Below are 18,010 nucleotides of genomic sequence, written 5' to 3'. Positions count from 1 at the left end.
CCACGACAGGGGGTTGGAACTGGAGGATCTTTGCGGTCCCTTCCGACCCAAAGCGTTCTGTGATGCTGTGAAAGCACCACCGAGGTTGGGGAACTCGCTGGGGTGATGAGGACGTGCCCCATGCGGCATCACTAAATGTCACTTATTGGATTTTGACCTCCAACAGCATCCAGGGGAGGCTTTTCCTTCTGGGATTTGCTTTGAGGTGCAATGTTCTTCCCTTCATTTCGTTAAAAAAAAGTCTCTTTTCCAGGAATCAAACCCCACGATGTCTGGGTTTTTGCACGGTTTGGGTTTCAGCCTCACTGCTTGCACGGGCAGTCGTCAGTCCCAGAGCAGCAACGGCAGCTTGGTTTTGAGATGTAAAACAAAAGGTTTTGTGCAGCCTGGCTGGTTGTGTGCTGCTTTCTGTGTCAGAAGGGAATCTGAGCCCTGTGCTCAGCCCGTTCCTCCTGTGAGTCCTGTCAATCAGCAGTGCTTTCAGAATGAGTGTGTGGGATAAAGCTCCAAAATGTGCCTGTGTCAGCTCGGGAGCTCTGCCTGCACTGCTGGCTTTGGGCTGTGCAGAGCTGCCCACGTGCAGACAGTTCTGCACTGTCATTTCTGCCTTTTTCTACATTACTCAGTAAATCTTTGTGGGTCCCTTCCAGCTCATGTCCCTTCCAGGACATTCTGTGGTTCTAATATGGGATCTCTGATCTGTAACAGAGCTCGGTAACTTTCTTACCCACAGCTCCTGGATCCTGTTCATTCTTTCTAGACTCAGCCTAATAAAGCCAGCTTTGAACTCAGCCTTGTTCTGTGGAGAAGGGTCAGGGTGGTCATCCCTTCCAGAATCACTAGGAGCTCCTCTCTGCACAGGGGATGTGGCATTTTAATATTTGAAGGGACTTAAAGAGGGAGAATGACTTTTGATACAGGCAGATAGCGATAGGACAAAGGGGGGGATGGTTTCAAAATAGAAGAGGAGAGATTTAGATCAGATTTTAAATGGAAATTCTCTACTGTGAGGCCCTGGCACAGGCTGCCCAAAGAAGCTGTGGCTGCTCCATCCCTGGGAGTGTTCAAGGCCAGGTTGGATGAGGCTTGGAGCAAGCTGGGCTAGTGGAAGGTGTCCCTGCCCATGGCAGGGTATTGGAATGAGATGATCTTTCAGGTGCCTTCCACCCCAAACCATTCCATGGTTCTCTAATGCCTTTTGCTGCAGGGAGATCTCCCCTCCCTGTGCTGACCTGCCCTTTGCAGGCTGAGGAAGGCACAGTCAGGTTTCATTTCACCCTGGCAGCATATTTTGGAACCAGGCTGGCAGAGCAGCAGACCTGAGAACAGAAAAGATGTCAAGGCAGTGGTGATTACTGGGAGCATTAGAGCAGCATGGGGAATGCAAGGATGCATAAATAATAAGAATCCTATTGGGTTGGGTTGTTTGGAACACAAAAAACTACTTCTTTTTAGGGTTTTTTTTCAGATATTTGCTTATATTTTTGTCACTGACTGCTGTGCTCGAGTGAAACCCCCCTGCCCTTGCCATGGGAGGTGCTGCTGCTGTCAGTAACTCTCAAGACAGCTTTGCCACCAGGACCAGCCTGTCCTCCTCTGTTGGCAGAGAAATCCTCAGCCCTCGCAGAGCAATGACCTCCAGTTTATACTTATATACCTGGAATTCTCCCTGGAGCTGTGTTGTGCAACAGGGAGCGTGATTCCACATGTGTTTTATGTAAGCCAGAGAGGATTTTGGGTGTTGTGTTGGAGAATCAAAGTCCTGTTTGGGGGAACCTGCAGTCTGACTATCCAGTTGGACAAGCTCAACTTTCCCTGCAATTTAAATATACTCTGCCAGAATGTTAATTGTGCCAGGCTCCAGAACTACCTTTTAACTCCTTAGGAGCATGTAGGGTTTCCAAGCCACCCTCGCTCTCCTGTTTAAATGGAAAACAACAGCTTTGGATGTCTGTGCCCACCACCCACTTATTCCCCTGGAAAGATTTATGGCTGCAGTGTCTTTTGGGAAAATCCAGGACGTTTCTGCACAGCTCAGGAAGGTCCTTTTCTCCCCATCTTCTTGCCCATTGTGTGGAAGTGAGGATCTCCCTCAGAGCACAGTTTTTACCTTTATTCATCCCAGGAATTCCTCCTCTTTGAGGCCGACTATTTGATACCCATAATGTCTTGGCACTTCAATTGTGTTTACTTGTTCTCAGCTTATGGCACTTTCCAAACTAAATTCAACAAGAATAAACATCCAGAGAGAGAAATTCCAGTTTATTGTGAATATCAACAGCACTGGAGAAACAGCTGTTCAGATCAGGGGAAAACTCACTCAAAATTCACGATCTCGTTTATTAGAAGGCAAAAAAGAGCTTCAGGTGTCAGAGATAGAGAAGGGATGATCTCCAGTTTTATTTGTTGTGGTGTTGTGGGAACACAGGTGCTCTTAGTCCCAGCTGGAGCTGTGGTAAAACCTGTCCCCTGGAAATGCTGGAAGCTTTGCTGTTGATTTACGTGGACCCTGCCTGCTCACAGATTGTTATTATTTTACCATCTGTAAAAGTTTCTGCAGCAAAACCTTCCTTTGAATAGAGAAGGTTTAGGATAGTAAAGAAAACAGGCATAAATTAGGGCAAAAACCATTTGGGTTTGTTCTTGCTGCAGGGCAATAGTGGGAAAAGAAAAAGAAAATTAACCTCCTTTTTCCCAGGATATTGCCTTACCTGGAGCGTGTACCTTCCCTAAGAGGCGGCAGATGGATTTCTTTGTTTTTGTTCAGGCTTGTGAAGCATCCAGGATTTTTGGAGGAGCAGCTGTGCACCTCAAGAGTTTGATTTAGGTGTCTCCTTGTAGCCTGGCATATTCCAGCTGCTGCCCCTGGTGTGGTGGACCTGTCACACTCAGGATCTTCTGATGCCATCCTGGACTCTGTGGCAGCTGGGATGGTCTTTAAAAGTCCCTTCCAACCCAAACCATTCTGTGATCCCATGTTGTTGGAGGTCTGAGTATTTGGCACCTTTACTGTTAATTATATTCTTAAAGTTTAGATAATTAGTCAGCTCAAACAAGTCCTGGTAGCTGAGGTAGGACAGAATATCTGTGTGAGAAGGCAGAGTCCTGGATGGACACATGGCTTTCACTTGAGGGATGGACCTGAACAAATTTGAACCAGAAATGTGTGGGCTTAAATTTAATTTAAAAAAAGCCAAACAAACCCAGCTTTTTTAAGGAGCATTTTGTATTTTAAACAAAGAATGTAGAGCTATGGGCAGACTTCCAGAGAAGCAAAAAACTTATTTTATTGCTGGAGTAAGGTCTTTACTGGTGAAACAAAAGTGAAACCCTCGAAGGGACCCGAGACCTGTGGTCGCCTGAGGAGCCTGCAGGAGACCACCGTGGTGGATTAAAGGGAAGCTCCACAGCTGCACACAACACCTGCCACCAGAGCTCAATCAGAGCTTCTCCATCCATCAGGAGGTCTCATCTGTAGCTCCTGGCTCCACTTTCCATCTCCAGTATGTCCAAAGGTTACAGAATTCCCGTGGTAGAACTCCCCCTGCGGAGTTGGAAGGATGAGTGTGATGAGTCCTGAAGGTTTGGTCCTGCTGTCCACTGATCCCCCCAAAAGAAACATCAAAACCTGTGGCAGGAAAAAAATCAAGTCCTGGATGTTTTGATGGTTTTGGGAATCTGGGTGGAGTAGACCAGGAGGTGGCTCCTCCAGGGCTGCATCTCCAGAACTTTGCCCTGTAACAGCTTGTAACAGCTTAATGCTTCCAGACCTGATGCACATGAGAGTTTGTGCCAAAATTCTCCTGAGCCTTATGTCTGCCGAGTCCCCAAAGGCTTCAGTGGTGTTTGTGGGGCAGGGGGATTGTCTAAACTGAATTTCATCCAGCCTAAAAGCTACAACAGAGCCAACGTTATTGTTTGGTGCAAAGTGCTGAGCAATCCACAGCAGAGAGCAGCCTGGTTCTGCAGCGTGTCCAGAGTTACCACAGGGACACCCTGTTGTGGGTGGTGGTTGTTTAGGTTTAGATTGTCAGGTTTAGGTTGGTTGTTAGGGAAAAGTTCTTCACAGAAGAGGTTGTCCAGGCCTGGCACAGCTGCCCAGGGCCATGGTGGAATCCCCATCCCTGGAGGGATTTAAAAGCCGTGGGGATGTGGCACTTGAGGACATGTGTGGCCTTGCAGTGCTGGGGGAATGGTTGAATTTGATGTTCTTAGAGGCCTTTTCCAACCTAAATAATTCTGATTTTATAAAATTGAGTGGATTCATTCACAAACTTTACTTTGGCAGCGAATTTAGAGCCTGATGGTCAGGCCTGGAGATAAAGCTCACCATGAACACACCGAAGTGGTGCAGTGACAGTGGCAGAAGTGAAACCCATTTTTCTCTGATCTCTGCTGCTCTGGCTTTTTTTTTTTTTTTTTCCTTTTTCCCTTCCTCTCATGTTTAGCTTTGTTAAAAGCCTTACTCTGCACTATCATCATCTGCTGAGGGTTTGTTTGAGGTTCAGCTGGAGCAGGCTGGGGTTGAGGTGCCACAGGGGTGTGTAGGTGTGTAACGGGGTGTCCTGATCAGCACTGATAACAGATCTGGAGATGCAGATACCTGGCCCTCAGAAAGGGGCCACCAAAAAGGGCTCTGAGGAACCCAACAGTCAATGACAGGCAGAAAGGAGCTGCTGCTTTCTTCAGCTGCTGTAACTCTGATCTTGTGTCCTGAAGGAGAGAGGCGCAATATCCTGGCTACGGCAATGTTGTATTTATATCCACAGCTCAGAAATGCATCCGTGGGAGGAATGGAGAATATCCTGTTGCTGTCCAGTGCTATAACTTGGTGGAGCTCGATCCTTGGGTTGCTTCCTGAATGGTCACTCCCTGTCCCTGTCCCTGTCTCTATCTCTGTCCCAACTCCTTCACACACAGAAATCCCAGCCAAAACCATCTCTTGACTCCTGCATCATGTGGATCTGCCTAAAAACCAGACTCTGCTTGCCTTCAAGTGGATAAATCTCTGCCTGGGGCTTGGCAGGCTGTGGGCTGGGATCTGGTGGAATGAGGAGCAGGAAAACCCAAGTGAAACCTCTCCCAGAAGGAACAAGGATGTTTCCATCGCAGTGATTTGCACTGGTGGGCAGAGCAGGGAGTGGCAATAGAGGTGGGATGTGGGTTGGTCAGACGTGGAAGTTGTTGGATTTGACATTTGGCAAGCAGAAAGCACGTTGGGATATGGGATTTATTTCCCAAAACTTTTAGGGAAGCACAAATCAGAATCCTGGAACAGTTTGGGTTGGAAGGACCTTGAAGACCATCTCATTCCAACCCCCTGCCATGGGCAGGGACACCTTCCACTCTCCCAGGTTGCTCCAAGTCCTGTCCAACCAGACCTTGGACACTTGCAGGGATCCAGGGCAGCCACAGCTTCTCTGGGCACTCCCAAAATGTACAGATACAGCACAGCCTCTTGCAAGCTCTTGGTGTGTGCCCCACCTGCTCTGTTCATGGAGAGGGTCAGATTAAGACACCTTCCCAAATATGAAACCAGCCCTGGGCCATCAGCAGAAGTTGCCCTTGAAGTATTTTGTGAGGTTCTGCCCCACCTCTGCCCCGTGGCCACTCCTGTCCCCAGTGCACTGCTCAAAACCTCGTGTCCCTCGTGTCCATCCCCTTTCCCAGCTGCTCCCAGCAAACCCGGGCTGTGCAGAGGACAACTGGTCGTGCAGGTGGGTTTTTTTCCCCCCTTCATAAGTTTGTTTATTCATTAAGGAAGTCAAAAGAGGAAGAGGAATAGAAAGGTTGCAAATGTTTTGCTTAGAGATGAGACCTCAGTGACTGGGCTGCACGTTGCCTTGTGTGGGATATGTTGGGCAGCTCCAGTGTCCCCAGTGAGAGCTCAGGAGGACCAAGGTGCTCTCCCAAGGTGTGCTCAGGTAAGGTCACAGCTTGTTTGTGTATCTGCTTACATCCATATGGCCCAGAGTTCCTATGGAAACAGGCTGGGAGAGCTGGGGTTGTTCAGCCCCGAGAAGTGAAGGCTCAGGGGAGATCTTCCAGCACCTTCCAGGGCCTTAAAGAGGCTCCAGGAGAGCTGGAGAGGGACTTTGGGCAAGGGCCCAGAGTGACAGGACAGGGGGAATGATCTTTACACTGACAGAGAGTAGGTTTAGACTGGACACTGGGGAAAAGTACTTTACTCTGAGGGTGCTGAGGCCCTGGCACAGGTTGCCCAGAGAAGCTGTGGCTGCCTCATCCCTGGAAGTGTCCAAGGCCGGGCTGGGCAGGGCTTGGAGCAACTTGGAACTGGATGATCTTTAAGGTCCCTTCCAATCCAAACCATTCCATGATTTTGTAGGCCAGTGTTTGACTGTCAGTGAATGCCTCTCATGTACAATTGTGCATTGACTGGCTTCCCAGAATGTAGCTCTTAGAGCCACCTCTGCATCCCAGGATTTCTTTTCTTCCCAGCTGTATCACATTAATCTGTAAAGGATGCCTCTTTTCAAACAGCTTTGCTCTGTCTCTTTGCACATTCCAATCTAAAAACCAGCAAGGTCTCAACTTTACAGGCACCAGGAGATGTGGAATGCTCCTGCTCCAGGATCAGGCGTCCCATCCACGGGAGCAGGCCTAGACTGTAGCTCGGAAAACGCCAGGGAATGGTTTCTCCGTACACAGAGAGGGCGAGGAAAGGAAAGCAGAGAGGTTTGCCAAGGGAAACGGTCCTGTTACACACAGAGTGTTTTCTTTGGGTGTTTGTTTCCCACCCCTCGCCCGGGATGCGGAGCTGCCTTTGGGAGGCTGAGCCCGCCGGGTTTATCTCGGGGTGTGCCCTTGCTGCAGGCTCTTATCAGGTGTGTCCTGGTGAGCAAAAGCATTCAAACAAAAGCCTTTCACCTCCATTTGTGCACAGTTCCTGCGCTTGGCCAGGGGCTGGTCCACGATTAATGCGTCTGCAAGAGAACTGATGGGGTTTTTTTGTCTTTAATACATTTTCTGGGGATGGGAATCCTAGGGTGGATTTGTACACAACGCATGAGGTTCAAAACACCAGTGAGGCTATATGGAATGGCCAGGACCAAAATTAATTAGATTAGAATTACAGAATATTAAAATTATAGAATCATCAAGGTTGGAAAAGACTTTTAAGATCAGCTCTAGAAGGAGTTGTGATGGTTTAGAAGCGTAGGAAAGCTTTTCCTCCTGAAAACCGCTAGCTTGTTCAGCTGTCAGGAGAGAGCAGGATGCTTTCCTTGCTCTCAGCTGCTCCTTTAGCTCTGACAGGCTGTTTGCTGGGATGAAAGGAGAGACATCAACAGGCAAAACTGTGAGAGCTGCCTGCGTTTGTTGCTGTCACACCTGCGCGGTGGCACTGCCAGCACGGCAAACAGGCAGGTAGAGTAAATAATGCTGGATTTTTTTAATTTTTTTTTTCTAGTTCTTTTCTGCAAGAAAGGAGATAACGACTGGATGCTGTCCCATTTTCAGCCTAGGAATTGTTTGCCAGACTTGAATTACAGGAATTGCTGTGGTGAGGCAGAGCAGCTCCATTAACTGGGAGCTGGCAGGGGCTGGGGGAGGCTTCGCACGCCGGGGCCCCGCGTTGTGCTCCTGTCAGGAACGATTAAAGGAGCTGTTTGTGATGGAAACAAAACCAAATAGGGCTGATGCTTTAAGGGGAAATAAAACAGGGAAGAATAACTTTATTGAGCTTGTTTATTAAATCTTGCTGTGTTCCCTTCTGAGCAGCAGAAACTGTTGGAGCTGCTGGTGCAGCCAGCTCGTGTTTTTTCTTTCCCTTTTTTGAGATGATTTGGTGTGGAGAAGCTTTGGACAAAACCTTTTCACATCCCTTTGGCTTAGTCACAATCCTGAACTGATCTGCTGGTGACAGACTAAAGCTAATTATCACCAAAGAGTGCAGAGAAGAGGTTTTAAAGCTGTTGTTTTGGTAAGATGCTGGGTGTTCAGAGAGGCTTGGGAATTACTGGGTGTTAAGATGCTGATGTTGGCTCATGCCAGTATCCATATTCCATCACAAGGAGGGAGAGATTAGTTTGCTTTCGCTGCTAAACTACTTAGAGAAGGTTCTGCTTCAAGATGGGGGGGGAAAAGCCACCATCAGCCACTCATACTCAAGGGGTGCAGCAGAAGAGCAGAAGGAAGCTGGCTGCAGATTTTTACCCTTTGTATCTCACTAATTCCTTTGGCTCTGCAGCTGAAACTGCTCCTGCTGGTTGTGGAGCATCTCCCAGTTCCCATGTGCCCCTGCCCTTTTTAATGTTTCATCCTTCCACCTTCATTGAAGACATTCAGTCCCACCCCCTGCCCATGGCAGGGACACCTTCCACTATCCCAGGCTGCTCCAAGCCCTGTCCAACCTGGCCTTGGACACTTCCAGGGATCCAGGGGCAGCCACAGCTTCTCTGGCCAACTTGTTCCAGGTTGCCCCTGGGCTGGTTTGGTGTTTCACAGCCTCCTGCTCTGAGCAGTGATGATTTTCTGGTGCTGTACAGAGCGTATTGTGTTTGCTCTCACCTGTGGCGCAGTGAGTGTTACCAGATGGTTTGCTCAAAGTTGATTTTTTTTTTAACACTTGTAGTAGTAGTAGTAGTAGCTCAGTGCTTGCTGCTCTTCTCCTGTATGTTTTTTAGCCAGGCAAAGTGCCAGCATGTGTGTTGGAGGAAAATACTCCTGGCTGGATCCTGGAGAATAAACTCCTCTGAAGGGAGAGAACTCAAGTCCCACAGGGAGGATTTTTGATCATAATGGTCCCATTTGGTAAATTCCAGTTTTGGAAGGAAACCTGGGCGACTTTGGGAGCATCCCCTGGTATCCATAAAGAGGAGGGAGAGGTGGTGCCACACCAACCCCTGGAGCTGGAGCTGAGCATCACCAACCCCAGCAGAGCTGTTCTCCGGACAGGGACACCAACCACAGCCCTGCAGGCTGCAGGAGACCTTTGGGATAGCTAAAGAAATCCATGTTTTGGTAAAAACCCCTGAAGGTCTTAATAAAAATCCCTTGATAGTTACCTACTCCAGGCAGACCTACCTGTGTATGGTGCTTTAATGATTTAACCAAGTCTCTGCTGTGATTCTTGGGGTGTCCTGTGCAGGGCTCAGAGTTGGACTCTGATCCTTTTGGGTCCCCCCCCAGCTCTGGATATTCTACAATTCCAGAAGGAGAAGCAGTCACTTCGCAGTTTATTTGCTTGCTCATTCAATTGGAAAGATTTAGAGTTGTTTTTTTTTTCTTTTAGGATGGGGATCATCAGGTTACTCTTATGAAACCTCCCTGATCCCAGCAACCATTCCTACCTCTGTTGCAATTCAGGTGGAATTGGAAGAGGTACAGTGGAGTGGCTCTGGTTTTTGTGGGGATGACTTGTTTCTTCACGTAAATTTTATAAAGCAAAGTGCCAGGACTTTGGGTCTCCTGCTCTTTGTTTGTTTTACACACAGCTCAGGGGGTATTTTCCTAGCAGCCTCTCTCAGCAGCCACCTATAACTCGACCTGTTTCGTGCGTCAGGGGGAGCTTAGGATGTGATATTTAGGACCCAGAGAACAGAAACCAGCATTCCAGAGGAAGCAGATCACACCAGCTCTGCTCACCCCTTCTCTTCGGTTATTTAGGTTTGTTTTGGGTCGCTGTGGGGCTTTGCCTGCCCCAGTGGGATCCCTGAGGAGCTCCAGCCTTTTTGAAGGCAGCAGCTCCCTCGCAGCGCTGTCCCAGAGGACTGTGGCAGATTGCAAACACTCTCAGCACAATCATACCAGCCCAATTAGCATAATGATGCTGCCTAATTTATGCACAAATTGCCCTAATTTATGTGTGTCTATACATATGATTAAACCAAGCACAGGTGGAGCAGGGTTTGGTCTCACCCAGCCAATGAAACACAAAGCTGCATCCATCCCAAAATGTGTGAAAGGTCCAAAATTCTTTCTTTCTATTACTAAAATAGGGAGCTTTGTGTTGTTTTGCTCTGGCAGCATGAATGGGGTACAGGGCAGGGCTAAACTCGTGGCAGGAGGTAAGAGAATAAAGGATTCCTGGGCTGAGATTTGCATGGATTAAAGGCAGCTTTAATTTGCCTTGATACACTTGGGTTTCAGGTGGATTAGCAGCCAGTGGGATTTGGGGCTGTCTAGCCAACTAATACCTGCCATCCTTTTATTTTAATAATTTTAATGAGGGATGGAGGGCTCCTGGAACTGTGGGCCACCTTTGCCAACCCTTGATCTTGAGCATTTTTGTCTGTAACATTTTATACCATTAATATTCCGTATTAACAAAACTGCTGTCATAATCTGAATTCCCAGAGCACTTTTTCATCAGGGTTCTTCCAGAAATACCCTCTCAGATTGCAGCCTTGTACTCCTCATTTTAATAAAAGAAAAAGGTGGATTTTTCCCACAGAATCACAAACTGGTTTGGGTTAGAAGGGACCTTAAAGATCATCTTTCTTCAACTTAATCTCACGTGGTCTCCGTCATCTGTGAAATTCTGTGATTTTCCTGCACTTAGCACCATCCAAAGCTGAGTTTGGAATCTGTCAGCCTTGTGAATGAAGGAATAAATTGACCATGAAAATATTGACAGCACATTTGCTCATGCCAACTTCCTGACTCGGTCCCATAAAATTTATTGCTCTGTTTAAATGCACCGAGCTAACCATTACTCCCATCCTAAATCCAAAACACTGTACCAGCTACTGGGGAGAAAATTAACTCTTTCCCAAGAATTAACTCTCTCCCATCCAAAAGCAGGACAATCTGGTCACAGCACCAAGCCTGTCTGAGTTTGAGAAGTTTTTGGACAACGCTCTCCAGCACAGTGTGGGATCCTTGGGCTGTTCTGCACAGGGGTAGGAGTTGGACTCAATGATTCTGATGGGTCCTTCCTGCTCAGGATATTCCATGATTTTAACCATCCTGGAAGACCCTTGATGCTGAGTCCAATAACTGTAATTAATTAATTCAGTAACTGGAATCTCTTTCTGAAGCAACTTTGTGTAACAGCATTGTCATAAATACCTGGATCAGGTCAGTGATAGATTTCCCAATGCTGCCAAGCTTAGAAAACTGAGTTTTCATGGTAGAGAATGGAAGTTCCTTCCTATATCCAGCATGTCTTCCTTACTATTGGTGTGCTGTAGCAGCAGGTTAAATTGCTTTCATCCAAATAGATACAAATGGTGTACAAATAATAAATGTGAATTATTATGGTATTCCTGAGGTCAGTGGGTTGCGGGGATGGTTTCCCACACTCAGCTAATGGCACCAGATCCTGCAGATGCAGCTTTTTGGGAGGATTATCAGGGAAGAGGATTACACTGCTGGCACATCGGGGCACAGTGGGGTTGGGAAGAGGCAGAGGAGTGGGAAGGATGGTGTGGGGCTGCAGGAGCCCAATGTGGGACGCTCTCAGCTCCGTGCTATGCTTGCTCCTTGGCAGTCTCGCTTCCTCTCTGCACAGAAAGCGATTGCTGAGGCCAGTGAGTGATTTCTAAGAATGGGTGTGGATGTGTAGAACATGAGATGCTTCTGCTCTGACATACTCGAGTGCTCCGTAATTGTCACAAGGAATGAGGGCTGGGAGTCGCTGCATCCCAAATTCCCCTCTGCTCCTGCCGCTGAGCCGTTTTTGCAGCCATCTGAAGGCACAGCCAGCTCTACACGCCATTCACACACCTGCCCTTGACATTTATGAGCTCTCTGGTGCTCCTTCTCCCTTTGCATTTGCTGGTTTTCGTTACCTCTCACTGTATACTCCTCTTTCAGGAGATGTTGTCCTTGTTTTGTCAGGAGCTGCGAGCGTGCGCTGCATGAGCCTCGCTCCGAGCTTTGGAAAAACTTGGCTTCATCACCAATTCCCTTTGAACTCTCACATGGTGGTGGTGGCAGCAGGGGAGCTGGAGAAGAAGAGGCTTTGGGGAGACCCTCCAGCACCTAGAGAGGTTCAAACAGAGCTGGAGAGGGACCCTGGACAAGAGCATGGAGTGATGGGATGAGGGGGGAATGAGCGTAAGCTGTAGGAGAATAGATTTAGATGGGATATTAGGAAGAAATTCTTGGCTATGGCACAGGTTATCACTTGTCATCTAATGTAAGTTAATGTTATACAGATCAATCCTGGAAAATTTTTATAAAGTTGATCTTCCGTTTTCATTTTTGGAGAAGAGTTCTTAAAACTCTATCTCTAGTAACTAATAAAAAAAAACTAAAAAAGAAACAAAACCAAAATTAAACTAATTAAATTACCTTAAGTATTTCCAAAATAAATTAAAAAAATTAAAATTAACCCTATAATTATCTGAATATCACTACTTACTATATTATTTCTTAAATATAAAACCAAAACAATATCATAATTTAAACATTAATTATATTAAAATATAAAATGAAAGGGCAACTCCTCATAATAACTAGCCACCAGGTTCCATGCAATTGTTGAGGTTATGTTTCCATTCACATTTGGTTACCTCTCTGGTTACCCAGAGAGATTGTGCACTTCCCATCCCTGGAAATGTCCAAGGCCAGGTTGGACAGGTTTGGAGCAACCTGGGGTAGTCCATGACAGGGACACTGAGCTTGATCGTCTCCAGAGGTCCCTTCCACAATCCTGTGATTTTCCTGCACTTGGCACCATCCAAAGATGAGTTTGGAATCTGGCAGCCTTGTGAATGAAGGAATAAATTGACCATGAGAATATTGACAGCACATTTGCTCATGCCAACTTCCTGACTCTGGTCCCACAAAATGTATGGTTTTGTTTAAATGCAGGGAGCTAACCAAAGGATGGCAGGGAGGAGAGGACAGGCTGAAGGCTGGACTGGATTCTTGTAGCCCTCAGACCCCTCTGATTCCTGGGAAACGTTGGATCATAAGGAGGAAAATGCAATTTTGTGTTTGTGTGGGAATAGCAGCGAGTCTGGCACATCTGGGGTCACTCACTTAGAGCCAGAGACAAGAGAAAGCAGATGCCTCAGCTGTTCTCCAGTTCCCTCAAAAAAGAAGTATCAGGAAAATAAGCCAGCTCTCCTCCTCCCTGGCAGATCCAATGTCTTTTAATCTGCTCTGTCTCACAGCTTCTCTTAGAGTGGAAGTTGCTGGTGGTCTGCTCGGGTTAAGGAGCAGTTCTGGCAGACTTCAGAGGAGACGTGATCTCCAGTCTCGTTGCTTTGAAGCTCCCGGTTCTATCGCACTCGGCTAAATCAGATTTTTTCTCCTCCGTGGAGGTAGAAAATCAGCCCCGTGCGCCCATCTGATTGCAGTGCTGAGACTTGTCTAATTGAACAAGTGCTCGAGTCAACACTTGAGCAGGATGAAAAACAATGAGGAGATCACCCAGGGATTATGTCTGAGCTCCACAGCTCCTGGCACCGACGGAACAGATGGCTGGGTCGCATCCTGCCCAAGGCTGGGCAGGGAAGATGTCAGTAGGAAAAAAAAAATTAAAAAAAATTGGTTTAAATGTATTAAACTTAAAATCTAGAAGTGCCTCAGGTCTCTAATTCTGTATTTCATAGCAACAACCCAGAAGATGGGATTAGTTGGGGGTTGGCTCTGCAGGCTCCTGCAAGGAGCCCTGCTGCTGCCTCAGAGCTGATGTGGGTAAAAGATATTTTGGGAAGGGGAACTGAGATGCAGGGAGTGGAGTCATGTAAAACTGGGGAACAGCCAGGAGCAGTGTGGACATGGCAAGTGAACTGTGAGTCCCTGTGGTGTGGCTGTGCTGGTGGAGCCAGGAATCCAAACCCAAGAGCTGCTGGGGAGATGGTTTGTGCAAGAATGTGAGAACATCACAAACTTCCCTGCAGGTCTGCAGTTCCTTACAGGATCACACTGGATCCTACAGCTAGAATTTGTATTCAGAGAGGTTTGGGCTTGAGGAAGTTGCTGGTGCTATCCCACAGGTACGTGGTCACCAGAAATCTTGGTGACCTCCACGTGGCTCTCTGTCCCCTTCCCTTGGGGTGAGAGTAAATGAACACACAAAAAAACTGCTTTTCCCAGTGCTCAGACTACTTCTGTCTGGGGAAATACACCCTCAGAAGAGCCCAAAGTGATTGTGGTGCCCTCACTACAATAGAAATTATCTATTCCCTCTAGCTCTGGACCCTCCTAAGCTTTATTTGCTTTTACCCAAACAGCAGTGCATGTATCAGGCCGAGCTGGGAATATCAGAGTCCCTTCATATGTAACATCTGCTGCTGCTGCCCTGTAATTCCCTCCTGCCACCTCTTCCCAAAAGTACTTTTAACCCTGGAAATTCCCAATTTTGCTTTCTGTGTTTAAAAGTTATTTTCATGTTTTCGAGTGTGTCTGTAGCTTGAGCAATAATGAAAAACTGCATTTTGCATCCGGTAAAATGAAGTGGAATGGGCAAGCTGGCAGCAGTAAAAACGTTGTTTCGCTAAGATGTTGCTGTGTTTTAACTCTCTGGCTCTAAAAGCTTTGTTTGTTTGTTTGTTTCCAGGGGGCAGCACTGGAAGAACCTTTATGGGCTCCTAATGACATGCAGGTGGACAATTGACCGATGATAATTAAGGTAGGAAGAGGTGCTGTTAATTTGGGCATAAAATAAATGAAATAAAATCGTCCTGGCCAGTGGCCCTGATGGTCATGGCTCTATTTTGGGTCTCAGCACACAATGATGGCACTATGGCCAAGCAGTAACTTGTGCTAAAGTGTCCCTTTAAACACAGAGGGAAGGGAAATCTTATTTAAGAACTACCTGGGAACGTAACTAAGTGGAAAAAAATCTGACTTCCTCCCCCAAAGGATAATAAGGTCTCTGTTGGTGTGGAGTTGGAAGGGACATGACTCTTATTTGAGAGCATTCAGCACAGGGATTTTTTTGTTCTGCTGAAACCCAGTGGTTGGGTTGGAATTCAGGTTCTAACTTGCCATCTCAAAAAAAAAAAAAAAGAAAAAAAGAAAAAAAACTCGAACTAAAAATACATTTTATTCGTTTATTTTCATCGTCTTGAGCTTCTGTGGAAAGCTGGTCTATCTCCAAATGTGGCAAGAGAGTGCTCAATTCTTGATTGATGAAACAGAGGAAAATCCCTGATTTAAAAGCAGTAAACGGTTGTACAAACTTGGAGAAGAAAACACAAATGTGAGCAGATTTAAATGGATTTATAATTAGTTTTCGTGCTGCTTTAATATCTGGGTTCTTTCCTTGCTGGGTTGGTTGTGCCTGGAGGCACCATCAGAAGGGTGAAATGGTCACTGCTGGTCTCTGCCTCCTCTTCCTGAAGCAAAGATGGTCTTCACCCCTTCAGGAGTCACCACAGAGACTCCCAAATATCTTCTGTAACAGAGGCTTTGCTTCCTCTCACCATTTGGGTTTTCGCTTCTGATTAATGGCTTCACTTAGTGGCTGGTCGGTTTTTGGTGTCGGCAGAGAGTTGTTGGAAGGAGAGGGGGGAAATTCAAGCTGCAACAAGAGCAAATTCTTTGAACACTGGGTTTACCATTCTCCAGTGTATTCGTACTTTTTGTTTGGCTTGTGATAAGATGCACTGCTGTGGAATTTGCTCGGAGCAGGGATTTGCATGAATTATTGTTTCTTGCAACGTGCGCATCTGTGCGAGCCCTCTCCGCGCGCTCCGCCGTACCCGAGCACCCCTTTGGAGAAGGATTTGTGTGCCGGGGTGCAGCGGTCAGCAAAAGCCAAGTGCTTGGGGGAAGGAAGGCTGCAGTGATAAAAACAAAGTGCTGAAATAAGGGGAAAACTCCTTCAGGGCTGTGTGACAGCGCCGGGATCTGTGTGTTTATCCTGTGCGCTGACTTCTCGTCCCAGCGCGATTTTTTAAAAGCAACATCCTCCTGTTAGGAAAAACTCAGAGTTTTGCTTGGCCTCTTGCAGAGTTCACTTTTATATTTAGGAAGTGGAATGGCATCAGTCACAGCTGCTGATTGATACAGTGTGGCCCAAAATTATGTACAAGATGGGAGTAAACAGTCATTGGGGATGGTCTCTTCATTCTGCACTTGGAGCTTTTCATTTGAAGGGTTTCCCCCTTCTCCTAGAAACATCTTTCTGTAAATCACTAATTAAGCAAATGAGCTACAGTGACATCAGTCTGTCTCCAAAAAGAGCTGGTGTTTTGGAGAAACCTTCAAGCTGCAGACTGAAATTATCCAATATTTAAAATTATGGTGTTTCATAGGAATAGAAAGAGCGAGGAAAGAATTACTGGAATTTTGGGTGACTTCAGGTTTCATGTACAAAATCAAGGTTTTTGTTTCATTCTAAATTCTACATTGATGCTAAATCTGGTGTCCTCATTAAACTTGACTAAATCTGATAGCATTAAAAAATTTGCTTCTGATTTTCTTACTTCCTTTTTGTAGAGAGCAGAAAAGTTGAGATGTTCATCTACAATACTTTGTGTAATGTATTTATTTTCCGAAAAATTTGCTTTGATAAGGAAAACTGGGAGAACTTCTGCCCCCCAGAGCATCAGGGGCAGGTGTTGGGGGTAGAACAGGTGGAGCATCAGTGCTCCCACCATTTGTGAGGTCCTGGGTTGGGAAGAGCAGCGCTGTGTGTTGGAAGCAGCCAGAGCAAGGTGCTCAGTGTGATGGAGAGGTGGCGTTGTGCCAAGCTGTATCTGAGTGTGCAAAGCACTGCCAGAGCTGCTCAGGAGGGCAGAGGCCATCGGGGTGTGGAGAGGACAGTCCCATGACACCACTGCCACGTTTCTGAGAGGGGAACGCTAAAACCACAGCTCTTGTTTCAACAAAGCCCATCCAAAGCCTTCCACAAGCTCTGCACCATCCATATCCTCCTCCAGCTGTGTTGGCAGCAGTTTTTGGGAGGTGGGAGCCACGCTGACGTGCCCTGTGGATTTGCAGAAGAGCTCGACACGTGTGGTTTCCTCCACCGGTTCCAGCAGCGCCCGTCACCGAGCTGTTGTTTTCGGTGCTACCCACAATAACTGAAATGTCTTTCCTGCGAGATAAGTGAGTAATTGTGGTTGGCTCCTTCCTCTGGTGTTTGTTCTCGCAGTAACTTGAAACTTCATTTATCACTGGGGTGCTGCTGCTGCTCCCCTCCGGGGGTACCCGCCAGCACCGGCTGGTCACGGTCCCACAGCCTCTCCCTCAAGGATTGCTCCTCAGAGAAGTGCCACAGCTTCATCTTCTCCCCAAGCATGTGCAGTTGTGACCAAACTTCATGAGATGAAGTTCAGGAGGTGGTGGGTCATCACTCATCCCAGCCCTGCACTTCTTCATCCTGGTGGATTCTGCTTTGATTGGCCAAGGCATAAAGTGATTTTTCCCTGACTGAGATTTGCAGTGTCAGTCAAAGCCACCACCAACTGCAGTGCTTCTGAAGCCTTTAAAGCTCGCTTTCACATTTTGGGATGTGCAGGCTGATCCTTGGAGTACGTTTTGGAAACAGAGTTTGCCCAGAGACCAGAAATCACAAGCGAATGGTGCTCCTAAATCCCACTGGCACTTCTCCCCACCTCTTTCCTGTGAAGCTTCAAACTTCTGCATGAGATTTGATACCACTGAGGTGAGCTGACCTGACCTGCTGCATCCTAAAAAATACTCTGGAATTTGCAGGGACTGCTGCACAGAGTGCAAACCATCATTCCCAGCACACACCTCCAGTGCTGGGCGGTTGGAGCTGAGCGTGGAATGGGGACAGGAAGGAGAAAACTCCTTGCAGAAACCACACCAGGCAGCATGTGAGGACCTGCAGCCCCTACCTGGAGCTGCTGGTATAAATAAACACATCCACCCTCCACCTTATTTCTGACAACTGCCTCCCTGAGGAGTAATTTATTTTTTTTTTTCCCCAGTAGCTTGTTCTGTAAGCAGGTTTCCTCTTGCAGGTGATTAGGAAAACCTCATTTTTATGTTAATTAGGCATAACTATCAGTGCACAGACATCAACTGCTCTCACATCCTTCTGAGACATGAGATTTTTATTGAAATTCAGTCCTGAAAAACCGATACCAGCAACTGATGTACCTGTTGCCTGAACAGA

General features: G+C 47.0%; 1 protein-coding gene across 2 annotated transcripts in view; it reads left to right on the top strand.

Moving 5' to 3' along the window:
• The window catches only part of PTPRA (protein tyrosine phosphatase receptor type A), a 113,820-nt gene that overhangs the window by 42,110 nt on the left and 53,700 nt on the right, over window positions 1–18,010 (top strand). For both annotated transcript variants that reach the window (XM_088056521.1, XM_088056523.1), the window contains one exon: window positions 14,477–14,548. In XM_088056521.1, coding sequence (XP_087912647.1) covers window positions 14,537–14,548 — 12 coding nt within the window. In that variant the 5' untranslated portion in view covers window positions 14,477–14,536. Of the gene's footprint in view, window positions 1–14,476; window positions 14,549–18,010 lie in introns of those variants that run through there.

This window comes from Pseudopodoces humilis, chromosome 6, assembly GCF_049639895.1.
Source record: "Pseudopodoces humilis isolate 2021_Gansu_Grassland_sample_001 chromosome 6, ASM4963989v1, whole genome shotgun sequence".
Classification (NCBI taxonomy): domain Eukaryota; kingdom Metazoa; phylum Chordata; class Aves; order Passeriformes; family Paridae; genus Pseudopodoces; species Pseudopodoces humilis.
The sequence above is the reverse complement of the archived record's forward strand: the minus strand, read 5'-3'. Positions and strand labels throughout refer to the sequence as shown.